Source organism: Artibeus jamaicensis, unplaced genomic scaffold, assembly GCF_021234435.1.
Source record: "Artibeus jamaicensis isolate MK-2021 breed Jamaican fruit bat unplaced genomic scaffold, CSHL_Jam_final scaffold_378, whole genome shotgun sequence".
NCBI lineage: Eukaryota > Metazoa > Chordata > Mammalia > Chiroptera > Phyllostomidae > Artibeus > Artibeus jamaicensis.
Genome location: NW_026522044.1, coordinates 1,083,942 through 1,097,498, shown reverse-complemented (window position 1 = coordinate 1,097,498; position 13,557 = coordinate 1,083,942). Strand labels below are relative to the sequence as shown.

Below are 13,557 nucleotides of genomic sequence, written 5' to 3'. Positions count from 1 at the left end.
CATAGTTTTTGGATCAATTCATTTACTGATGGGCACCTAGGTTGCTTCCAACTCTTGGGTATTGTAAATTGTGCTGCTATGAACATTGGGGTACACAGGTCCATATTTTTCTTTTTCATTGAATTTACTAGGGTGACATTGGTCAATAAAACTGTATAGGTTCAGGTGTATAATTCTATAATACAGCATCTGTATATTTCATTGTGTGTTCACTACCCCAAGTCAAGTCTCCTTCCATCACCATTTATCCCCCCTTTATCCTCCTCTACCTTCCCCATCCCCTTTCCCTGTGGTAATTACCATACTGTTAAAGGCTTAAACAGGTACTTTTAAAAGATATACAGATGCATATGAAAACATACTCCATTACATATGATGAAAATGCAAAGTGAGATTAAAAAGCTGCATTATTTGTGCTAGGCCCTATATATGAAAATGAAGTGAGTATAAATGGACAGAAAAAGGTTTGTAAAAAATGTCAATAAAAGCTTTATTCACAATAGCCAAATAATAGATGCAACTTAAATGACTATCTATAAGGAAATGGATAAATAAATTGTGGTGCATTTAAACAGTGGAATACTAAATAGTAATAAAAAGAAGAAACAACTGATACCACAGAAGTGATAGCTTCGAAAACATTAATTTGAAAAGAAGCCATACACCAAAGAATACACAGTGTCTGACTTAATTTATATAAAGTTTAAGAAGAAGCAAACTAATCCAAGATAAGTTAGTTAGAATACTGGTTCCCTTAGTAGGAGTGGAGGGGATATGGAGTGGAAAGGGCACAAGGGAATTCTCTGGTGGGATGGGATTGTTTTACATGTTGAACTGGATTGTAGTTATTTGGATACATAGGTGTATAAAAAATTATCAAGTTGTATATTTAAATGTTTATTTTACTGTATGTAATTATAACTCAATAAAAATAGTAAAAAACAAATTCAACTATGCTATAACCACCTTAGTTATTAACTTGACCCTGCCCTCCTACCATTTCCTCTTCCGAAGGTGTATTATAGAATCTCCTATTCAGAAGTGCTTGAACTCTGCATACTCAATTTTCCATTATGAATTAAATGTCTCCCAAGTACTATTCCCCTCAACCTTTTCACCCAACATGCCCACACATTATTTCTGCTATGATTTTCTTGTTTTCTCTGTCTCTGAGCGAGCAAGCCTACCTTACAACCACTTGCCCAGATCATATAATACCTTCCAACAGTCACCCTTCATATGATATGTAATTTTATATATGTCCACTTCCTACTTCAACCTTTCTCCTTTTCATATTCTTCTAAATAATACCTGTATTTTAAAGTACCTTAGATGTCAAAAATACAATTATTGTATTTTCAAAATATTTAAAAATACATTTTAATTTCAATACTAGCACAAATATAATGTATTATTTGCCAGCCTCTCTCTCTCTCTCTCTCTCTCTCTGTCCCTCTCTCCTTCGCTCCAACACACACACCATAGACACTTTTTAATCTCAAAACAACCCTTAGATGTAGGTATTATTAGCCCCATTTCATAGATGAGGAACTTAAGGCCCAGAGCAATTAAGAAATTTGCCCAAGACTATACCACTAGTAAGTGTCAGAGCCATGATATAGTCAATTCCAGCACATTATGTCAAATGCTTCACCCAAACCATACAATTAAACTATTGGGAATAATAGTTTACTCTTCTATACTCTTCCATAGCTAAGGAGCAAAGGCTATGTTTATTTGAACCATGATTTAAAATTCTAAATTGTCAGAGGAAGCTCTGAGTTTCTGAAGACTCCCTGGAAAAGTTTTAATTGGATATTTTTTAATTGTGTTTTTCATTTACAGTTGACATTAAATATAATTTTATATTATTTTCAGGTATAGAGCATAGTGCTAGACTAATTGGGTATTTATATAACAGAAATGTACAATCATAGAACAATACTATTAAAACTACTTGTTGAGATATCTATTCTTAAGTAATGGATACCAGTATTCATTCATTGATATGTTTTAAAACTAAAATTCCAGTCAATGATTCCACTGAGTGAATTCTATGTGTTCACAATTTATACTAATTATGACTATTAATTATATTTTTACTTTTTCATTAGCTCAGAACACATGATAACATGGTCTTCATTCAGGTTTTTTGTCACTCAATCATTCTTTTATTCATATAGCAAATACTTTTGTTTCATGCCAGGTATTTAACAAATACTTAATGAGTAGCAACTATGTTAACTATATTAACAGGCAAGAAATACATTATGTAACTTATAAGGTAAATTGTTTCCAGAAATATACCTGTTACGGAGCACTGCAGCAACTGATTCCCCTAGATGCAGATGATCCATTATCTCTACAAATTGGGTAAGGACCTGTTTTGGAGGAAAAGGAAGTCAATATTTACTACAAAAGTGAATATTAGAATTTTCAAATTATGCTACCTTTTTAGTATTATATACATTTTGTGATAGAAATACAAAATATATGTCCATATACCTAATATCCATATGATAACTTAGAAAAGTAAGAAAAAAGGAAATTAAGAAATCTGCAACAGTCAAAATATCTACAAAATGCCATACTATTGAGACCACTGAATCATTAAATAGTATGGACTAAGTTTCATGTGAAATCATTAGCTAACAATTACCCATGGAAAAACAACCAAGTATACAGAATTAAAAAAGAGTCAGAAAAACTGAGGAGTCTGTGTGAAATTGGGTTAGATAAGAGAATATAAAGTGAAGAGCTGAGGCAAACATTTGCCAAGTAGATACAGACAGGACTAATTCCCATGTTACCAGAGGGACTAAAGGCCTGAGAAGCCCATAAGCAGGGCGCACAATTTTAGAAGTGGTTAAAACTATAACTAGAAAGGTATAACATTTTTAAATCTAAAGACATAAAATAGGTAGTGGGGGTAAAAGTGTTTTCCTGATGTGCACTGAATATCTGTTTTGGTTGTACCTGTTTTGTTTTGTTTTTTTAATTGGAAAGGAGCAGGTAAATTGGTAATAAACTGAACTTTAATACACTGGTTTTTAGTAATATGAGTGTTTTGTGTTGGAGATGTAGAGTATATATAATGTAGTCTATTAATTTCAAAAACATTTGCAAGAAAAATGTATATTTAAAAATCAATGTATTGTATTCAGAAGATGCAATTTTACTTTGTTCATATAATAATGTTTGTTATAAAACTATGTGAAAACCTAAAATAATTAAGCTAGGAGAAAAAAAGGTTTTTGCCTGGCCATGTGTCTTGGTTGATTGGAGTGTTGCTCCACACATCAAATGGCTGCAGGTTTGATCCCCAGTCAAGGCACATACCTAAGGTTGCAGGTTTGATTCCCAGTGGGGGTGCATACAAGAAGCAACCAATCAATGTTTCTCTTTCTCTCTCTCTCTCTCTCTTTTTCTCTCTCGCATTCTCTACCCCTCACCCTTTCCTCTCTCTCTAAAATCAATAAACATATCCTTGGGTAAGCATTGTTTTAAAGATTTTCTTTATTGTTCTTTGTCCTCTTCCTGCCCCTTAATTTAGGGGCAAAATCTAAAGAAGTGGAAGGGAACAAAACACTCTATTGGATCTTCATAACTAAAAATGAAACAAATGAAATGACAATGTAGCATTTATTTTATTGGCATAATTCTAGTTTATGCATATAATCCTAACATAATTTAAAAAATTGAGCAGCCTAAACAAATATTTTTTAAAACTTAAGCATCTGAAAATCAACCAACCTTGACTTACCTTTCCTAAAAACGCTTAAGTGTTGAGAGAATTGAGAGATGTTGAGAAATTTTAATTTTATTTAGACTTCAGAATTTTACAAAATGTGCCAAGAAAAAACCCAACTATATCAATATTACTATTAGGATTCTGAGAATATGAAAACAAATAATTCTTGCCCCTTTCAAGCAACTGCACCCAGGGTAGATCATATAGGTCCCAAAACCAGATATGCAAACTTTCACTTAATGCCATTTTTTCAACCAATCCACCTCCTGCACCTGAGTTTAGGACACTCCCAAATTCTCCAGATAAGAAACCTCTAGTCTTCTAAGGTGCAGAGTGTGGGTGACAAGACATGGGACTCTAGCAACTTATGAAGACTTTCAAAAAAACAGACAATACTTTCATTCTCATGACTCATTCCTGCCTTTCCGAGATCAGGCGCTCCCAAGTATTGAAACATTAAGAGTTCTATGGGAAGAATTAGTTTCTCTCAAATGTTCATGTAGGGAGAGATAGTGAAGTTGTAACTTCTTTTGCTCTAAGGAAAAATAGTTTCAACCTTACATGTGTCAGTGTTTTCATTCCTGTTGTCTTTGTCCTTATCAATATTTCTATTTCTTTATTACCATTTTAACAGAGTTAGGAAAGGAGAAGAAGTAAACTCAGGCAATCAATGTGTGAAGGATTTAACTAAAACTAAATATTTTATATGTATTAGAAAATTAACACTGTCTGCAATATGGAGAGGGGAAGAGAGAGAGACTAGAAGTACAGAGACCAGTTAAGAAACTACTTCCACAGGCAAGACATAAATAAAAATGGGGAGAGACAAGGGCCATGGGGATAGCCAGGGAGAAGACCACTGACAGATATCAAAAGGAAAAGAAGTCCTCAAAGACAAAATCTATTTATGTAACTGCAGGAAATGGTGATGATGTCAAGTGACATAGGGTACAGAAAAGAAGGAAAAATATCGAAAGCAAGGAGAAGAATGGTTTGGTATAGACATAATAAAGTACCATAAAACACAATGTACAGTAACTAATAGAAAACTAGATATATAGACCTAGATTTAGATTGGAACTAGAAATGAATATATAGGAATATGTAGCCAGTTAAGTAACAGCTGAAGTGATGAGATTGGGAAATAATACTCAGGAGTGTATTTACCATGGGTAAAGTGGAATTCCAAAGAACAATGTTGTACAAGAAACAGCAAAACAACCTATAAAAGAAAAAAGAGAGATAATAGGTATGAGGGAAATTAAGAAAATTGTGAGATAAAAGCTAAGGAAGAAGCATGGTGCAGAAGAATGGTTGGAGGGGATTCAACTGTTTCAAGCGCTGCCCAGACCAAGAAGATGCAGCTAATTTATTTAATAGCTACAAAGTCAGTAATTATCTTTTTTAAAGAATCAATATGGATGAGGATAATCATACTTCAGTGGTTTAAAAAGTAAAACAAAAATAAAATCTTTCAAGAACTTACAGGGAACTCAAGCATGTCAGGGAATGACTCTATATTAAAGGTGGACTTCAAAAAAGGAAAGAAGATGATTAAAAATAATTGGGACCCTAGTTACCATGGCTCAGTGGGTTGATCACTATCCTGCAAACCCAAAAGTTGCTGGTTCAATTCCCTGTCAGGGCACATGCCTGGGTTGTGGGCCACGGTCCCAGTTGGGGTGCTTGCAAGAGGCAAGCAACTGATAATTGATGTTTCACACCTTGATGTTACTCTCCCACTCTTTCTTCTCCCATCCCCCCTCTCTAAAATAAATAAATAAAATCTTTTTTAATGTATTTTATTGATTATGCCATTAGAGTTGTTCTATTTCCCCCCTTCATTCCCCTCCACCCTACACACACCCTCCCCCACCATTCCCCCCTTTAATTTATTACCATGTGTCTCAAGTTCTTTAGATTCTATATTTCCCCTACTATTCTTGCCCTCCCCCAAATCTATTTTCTACCTACCATTTATGCTACTTATTTTCTGTATCTTCTCCTGCTTTCTCCTCCTCCCACTCCCCTGTTGCTAACCCTCCATGTGATCTTCATTTCTATGGTTCTGCTCCTGATCTGGCTGTCTGCTTACTATGCTTTTGTCTTAGGTGTGGTTGTTAGTAACTATGAGTTTGCCATCCTTTCACTGTTCATCTTTTTTATCTTCTTTTTCTTAGATAAATCCCTTTAACATTTCATAGAATAAGGGCTTGGTGATGATGAACTCCTTGAATTTGGTCTTATCTGAGAAGCACTTTATCTGTCCTTCCATTCTAAGTGATAGCTTTGCCAGATAGAGCAATCTTGGTTGTAGGTCTTTGGATTTCATGACTTGGAATACTTCTTTCCAGCCCCTTCTTGCCTGTAAGGTCTCTTTGGAGAAATCAGCTGATAGTCTGATGGGAACTCCTTTGTAGGTGACTGTCCCCTTATCTCTTGCTGCTTCTAGAATTCTCTCCTTCATTTTAATCTTAGCTGATGTAATCATGATATACCTTGGTGTGTTCCTTCTTGGGTTCAATTTCTTTGGGACTCTCTGAGCTTCCTGGATTTCTTGGAAGTTTATTGCCTCTGCCGGATTGGGGAAGTTCTCCTTTATTATTTGTTCAAATAAATTTTCCAGTTTCTCTTCCTCTTCCCTTCTGGTACCCCTATAATTTGGATGTTGGAGCATTTAAAGATGCCCTGGAGGTTCCTAAGCCTCTCCTCATTTTTTTGAATTCTTGCTTCTTCATATTTTTCTGTTTGGTCATTTTTTCTTCCTTATGGTCCACTTCATTGATTTGAGTCCCAGTTTTCTTCCCATCACTATTGGTATCCTGTGCATTTCCCTTCATTTCAATTAGTTTAGCCTTCATCTGTTCCTCTAATTTGTGACTAAAATCAACCAGTTCTGTGAGCATTCTTGATCACCAGTGTTTTGAACTGTGCATCTGATAGGTTGGCTATTTATTGGTTGCTTAGAGTTATCAGCTCTGGGGCTTTGAGTTCTTCTTGAGCCATGTTTTAGTGTGTTCACGCCTGTTACATATGAGGAGGAGAGCCTTAGATGTTCACCAGGGCGGGGCCACCCAGGTCCCTGGGTTGTGATGCTGTATGTGGAGGCAGGGTCAAAGAGGGGCAATAGCCAACACGGGGAAAGTGACCAGAGGGGAGAGGGGAGGGAATTTCAGGGGAAAAAGGGGAAGTATTTACAGGAACTAGTATAAAGGATACAGGGACAACAACTAAGGGGGGTAGAAATGGGAGGGAGGTGGGGAGCACTGGGGGGTAGGCTGGGGTGGGAGTAAAAAACAGAAAACTGTATTTGAACAATAATTAAATTTTTTAAAAAAGAGCTGTTAAGTCTGATTATACAAAAAGTTATAATTCTGTACTTCAAAAAGACTGCAAACTCAAATGGCATTTGATAAAGTAGAAGAAAACAGTCATCATCTACATGACAGAGAACAGAGGGCTAATAATTTTAACTTATACACATACAATAAATAAATAATAAAACACTATTGTAAAGCTGAGCAATAATATAAACAAGGAATGCAGATAAAAGAAATAAAAATCATTAATAAAAATAAATACAATTTAAAATGAGACATTGTTTTCACCAATGAAATTCATACACATACACACACACACACACACACACACAGTCTGTATATATCCATTATTACTGACAGAAAATTTGGAGTTGAAGAAAATGTTTACTTTCATTCTCTAATTTTTTTTCAATTTATTTCAAAATACAAGTAAGGAAGATCCAGCAAAAGCAGTAAGGAGTGGTGATAACATAGAGGAATCCAGGAAGATACAGTAACCTAGAATGTAAAATAAAAAGGTCATTGTATGAAGAAAGGACTAATACAATGTGTCAGATGCTCCCATCTGTGGCACTGAGGAAGTCCTACCCTGAAGAATTGAAAAATGAGAACTTGATGTGGTAACACAGACATTACTGAACACATTGATAGGAGTGGTTTGCTTGGAGGGGTGAAGAAAAGGTTGATTACTGTGGGTTCAAGAGAGAGTGAAAGGAAACAAGTACACACAACACTTAAAGAAACTTATATTTTGATATGGAGCAGAGAAATAGCTGGTGGTTGAAAAGGGATATGGAATGGAAATAAATAATGTTTGGTTTTATTGTGTTTTTATAATGGGAAGTACTAGAGCAGGTTAATCTGAAAAGCATGACATTAAACAAAAATGTAAACTAAAGTACAATACTATGTAATATATTTCAAAAGCACATAAGACAATACCATGTACATTTATATACATATAAATATACATATGTGTGTCTACATATGTAGAAAAACATGATCATATTCAAGGGAATTATATGTGTGTCTACATATGTATGTGTGTCTATATATGTAGAAAACATGATCATATTCAAGGGAATGATAAACACCAAATTTGGGATAGTTATCTCAGGAAAGGAAGGGAAAGGAATATAACTGGGGAAGGATAAAGTAGTAGCTGTACCTAAATCTAATATTTTGTTAAGGATCTGAAAGAAAAATGGCAAAATATTAAGGTATTACATAGCTAAGTGGTGGTTTTTAGCATGATACTGGTTTCTGTACTTTTCTATGTGTTTCAAATATTTCAATAAAACAGAAACAAAAATGTATCACACATTCTCTCTTCCATAAGTAGGGACTATGTAGATAAGCAGACAAGACATGATATATAAAGGTCAGCATTTTTTTAAAAAGAATGTTTTCAAAGACAAAAAAAGACAGGGCAAAAATATAACCAGGCATGCATTGTAATTTAAAAAACACACTTCTCCATGGCCATGATAAGTCTCATGAATAAAAAAGAAACAAATAATACCTGAGAAAGACTTAATTGTGGTTTTGCCCTTAAAAATTCTACTTAGTACACCAAATAAAACTGACAAGACTGTTTCTGATAGTTTAGATGTCTTGCATAAGTTCAAGGAATTTTACTTTTAAGCATTTAAGTAATTCACAAATCTCATACTTCCCAAGCACTTATCCTATAGTTAGGTAATATTTCAAAGAGAGGTTCCAATTTATGATTTGGCATTTAATTGAATTCTTTCTTACCTTGTCCAAAAACCAACAGCTTTAAAAATAATGAGATTTGATATGCCTAACCAATTTCACACCATGAAGGTAGGCCCTGCTTATGGACTACTGATGTTACATAAAAGAAATCAAGTGTGACTCCTGGCCAAGATGGAGTCATAGGTGGAAACACTATACCACATCACGCAACCAAAATTAAGGGCAACAAAGATTTAGAAATAAAAACAACCAGAACAGACAGAAAACTGAACTGTACAAAGGTCCAACAACTATTCACCCACACTGGTAATAGGGGTGGAGTCAGCAGCCAGCAGGGACAGGTTGCAGCAGGAAAACGCGAACCTAGGAGCACAGGTAATGCAGGGCTGACCATGTTCCCACATTCGCACACAGATAAACTAGGCAAAAATGGGCAGTGAGACAGACTGCGCATCCCAGGGCCCCAGCAACAGAAAATAAAGCCTAAAAGAACCTATTGAAAAGGGGCTGGGAGAGACTCCAAGCCTCATAGGAGAATTTGTTGGAGAGACCCACAGGGTCCTCGAACCCACCCACCCAGGAATCAGCATCAGAAGGGCCCAATTTGCTTGTGGGAAGCAGCAGAAGGGACTGAAATTCAAGAGACAACAGAGCAAGCACCACTGCTCCCTCTCTGACCCCGCCCCCACATACAGCATCACAACCCAGCTACTGGGTTGCCCCACTCTGGTGAACACCTAAGGCTCCACCCCTCACTACATAACAAGAACAACCTGACCAAAAAAAAAATATTTCTCAAACAGAAGAACAAATCAAAACCCAGAGCTAATACTTTTAAGCTACCAAGAGATAACCAACCTATCAGATGTTCAAAACACTGATGATCATGATGCTCACAGAACTAGTTGATTTTAGTCACAAATTAGATGAAAAAATGAAGGCTACACTATGTGAAATGAAGGAAAATGCACAGGAAACCAATAGTGATGGGAAGAAAACTGGGACTCAAATCAAGGAAGTGGACCATAAGGAAAGAAGAAACAACCCAACAGAAAAGAATGAAGAAACAAGAATTCAAAAAAATAAGGAGAGGCTTAGGAACCTCCAGGACATCTTTAACAGTTCCAACATCTGAATTATAGGGGTACCAGAAGGGGAAGAGGAAGAGCAACAAGTGGAAAACTTATTTGAACAAATAATGAAGGAGAACTTCCCCAATCTGGCAAAGGCAATAAACTTCCAGGAAATGCAAGAAGCTCAGAGTCCCAAAGAAGGTGGACCCAAGAAGGAACACACCAAGGCACATCATAATTACATTACCCAAGATTAGAATGAAAGAGAGAATTCTAGAAGCAGCAAGAGATAAGGGGACAGTCACCTACAAAGGAGTTCCCATCAGACTATCAGCTGATTTCTCCAAAGAGACCTTACAGGCAAGAAGGGGCAGGAAAGAAGTATTCCAAGTCATGAAATCCAAAGACCTACAACCAAGATTGCTCTATCCGGCAAAGCTTTCATTTAGAATGGAAGGGCAGATAAAGTGTTTCTCAGATAAGGTCAAGTTCAAGGAGTTCGTCACCACCAAGCCCTTATTCTATGAAATGTTAAAGGGATTTATCTAAGAAAAAGAAGATAAAAAAGATGAACAGTGAAAGGATGGCAAACTCATAGTTACTAACAACCACACCTAAAACAAAAGCAAACTAAGCGGACAGCTAGATCATGAGCAAAGCCACAAAAATGGAGATCACATGGAGGGTTAGCAACAGGGGAGTGGGAGCAGGAGAAGAGGGAGAAGGTACAGAGAAGGAGTAGCAGAGATGGTAGGTAGAAAATAGACAGGTGGGAGGGCAAGAATAGTATGGGAAATATAGAGTCTAAAGAACTTGTGACACGTGGACATAAACTAAAGGGGGAAAATGGTGGGGGAGGGGTGTGCAGGGTGGAGGGGAATGAAGGGGGGAATAGGACAACTGTAATGGCATAATCAATAAAATATATTTTTAAAAAAGAAATCAAGTTTTTGTACCATATTCCATCTTTAAATAAAAATTTTATAACTACTATATTCAGAAAAGCTGACAGAAAAGACCAGTGAAAAATGCTAAACACCACAAAAACAAAAAACTGCAAAAGGTAGAAAAATTGTACATAATTGCAATTCTGTAAATTAAGTTATGTATAGCAGCATCACTAAAAGTTCAAAGTCATCTTGAAATGGCAAAATATGGAATCTGAAAAACAGAATCTTATTAAGAAATGGTTTGTTATACAAAAGTTAATATTTTAAAACATTAGACTGACTATCGAATCATTCAGCTTTCACATAGGACAGACACCACCATGTTCCCCTCTTACTCGTGGCACTAAAGAAGTCCTACTCTAAAACATTTAAGTACTAGATGTTGAACTCAGTGGTGATTATTCCTTAGAGCAAATCTAAAGCTGACTAGCACTATGTGGTATGTTCCCACATACACACCCCTAACAAAATGGGCAATGCTATAAATAATAATGGTTGCACTATCCTAAAGGTTGCAGCTACTGATGATTTCAGAGAACACCTTTTATGTAAGTGATAATCCTTCCTGCTTTCCTAATCAGCATTTTGGGCCACAACTAGGGGGTCCAGAGGGGTATAATAAAACCACTTCTATGTCTCAATTCATACAAAAAAGATTAGGTTCCCCAAACCCTTTCCCTGTCTGCATGCCAGGGTAGCTGATACATTGTACTCAACAATTTCAGCTTTCTACCTGTAATCACTGAGGCAATCTGCCTATCTTCACCACCATCTTGCTCTTTACTGCTACAGATATAAACCATATACCACGCAGCTCCAGTACTTTTTGCAATAATATCACTCCTTCCTTCTCAATGTGATCCCTTAGACATCCCTTTTAATGTTGTCACTCATAACAGGCTTTAGGAATGTCAATGGAATACACTATTGGCTAATGGGTTCACAAAGAATGCTGCTGCTGGTAGACCATGGGTTACACTTTGAGAACTAATGTTTTACACATGACAGTTTTTATGAAAAGTCCAGAAGAATCAAATGGAAAATCAACACATTAAGATGCCCACTACAGATATATCAGTTCCACAAAGACACAGATTTCTTATATTCCAACAAAACTTATAAAATACTTAGGAATAAGCTTGAAAAATATAATGTTCTTATAAAAATAAAATTTTACTGAAGTTCATGAAATAATAAAGTATCTGAATAAATGGATACATACAAGTATATACACAATATAGAAGAATAGAAAAACTCAAAACTAGAGAGGTAAATTTCAGTCAAAATGCATGTAGAAATTCAATGCAATTCCAATTGAATTAGCAAAGGGCCAGAATTTTTGTAAAGGGGGATGGATATTTCACATGTTGAATCCATAGTTCATTAAAAAATGCAAACACATAAAAGTTGTTCAATTTTTTTAAAGAACAAAATTAGGGTAGAGCCAACTTTCTTCAAATGATATTAAAAATGTATAATAAAGGTACAGTAACTATAACAGCGTGGTACTAGTGTGGGAATAGACAAAGTAATCAATAGAACAGAATCCAATATACGGGGAATCCAATATGAGAATCTGGTAGTTGTCATCAGTAGCAAAAAAGATTAATTCAATAAATAGGTTTGGAGAAACTGGCTATTTTGGGGGGGGGGCTGAAATCATCTCTATACCAGATAGATTAAATGTATAAATATAAAAAATTATAAAAGTAGTAGAAGAAGATAGAGAATATATTTTCAAAGAAGCATAAATAAAATCTTTCTAGGGGCTGATACAAAACTCAGAAGCCATACAGAAAATGAAAATCATTTATGTTTATTAGTAAAAAAAAGACAATTCTATATAATACAATACAACACAAGCATACTTAAGTCATTGCAAGTGGGTGTAGGGAGGAAAATGCAATTCCTATAACAAGCAAAGATTTAACATTCATAATACATAAAGCATTCCCCAAAAAGTTAATAACAAAGGTGAACAACCCAATGGGCATATATTTGAACAGGACTTTCACAAAAGAATAACAACAAAAAGAAATATATACCAAAAGATATTCAGGGGATCCAAGATGGTGGCAGAGTAGGTGGAAGTTATACTCACCTCCTCCCAAGACCAAACTGGAATTACAACTAAATTATAGAACAATTACCCTGAATAACCAACTTCAAACTAGCTGAACAGAAATCTTATAACCAAGGATTAATAGAAGCCACATGGAGACAGGTAGGAAGGGTGGACACACAAAGACAGCTGGCCTGACACCCATAAAAGGTGATTCAGAATCTAGAAGGATATTTCGGCTGCAAAGGTCTGCCCTTAGAAGCGAGGGGTCTCAACCCCATGCTGAGCTCCCCAGCATGGCAGAGCACTAGAAACAGGAAGAGGGACCTATATAACATCTAGCTGTGAAAATCAGTGGAGAGTCCATCTTCTAGGGAAAGAAGAGAGTCTACTACAAAACCAGATATTAAAAGGTCATCACACAAAATCTTACTTGCAGTCACTCACCCTGGGTGCTGGTTGGACAGGAGATAACTCAGAGTGGTTTGGAGTGATACAGGGAAAGATTGAGTTTTGTTCTGTGGCTTTGGGTAGAGGTCTAAAGGGACCACTATCAAAGGCCCTGTGCTGAGTCCCTCTTGCACACCATCCACAGACACCATTCTTGGATCAAGCACTCCCCTCCATACAAAATCAGCCTGGAGAAATGCACTAATCCCAATCCTACTGACATGCTGCCAAG

At 36.0% G+C, this 13,557-nt stretch overlaps 1 protein-coding gene across 6 annotated transcripts in view; it reads right to left on the bottom strand.

The window, feature by feature from the left end:
* Positions 1 to 13,557, bottom strand: part of KLHL13 (kelch like family member 13) — a 263,980-nt gene that overhangs the window by 168,268 nt on the left and 82,155 nt on the right. For 3 of the 6 annotated variants that reach the window (XM_037146000.2, XM_053657447.1, XM_053657442.1), the window contains 2 exons: positions 4,919 to 4,973; positions 2,308 to 2,381 (listed from right to left, as the gene is read on the bottom strand). In XM_037146000.2, the coding sequence (XP_037001895.2) occupies positions 2,308 to 2,381; positions 4,919 to 4,921 (77 nt within the window). In that variant the 5' untranslated portion in view covers positions 4,922 to 4,973. The remainder of the gene's footprint in view (positions 1 to 2,307; positions 2,382 to 4,918; positions 4,974 to 13,557) is intronic. The other 3 variants (XM_053657445.1, XM_053657444.1, XM_053657448.1) reach the window with 1 other exon arrangement.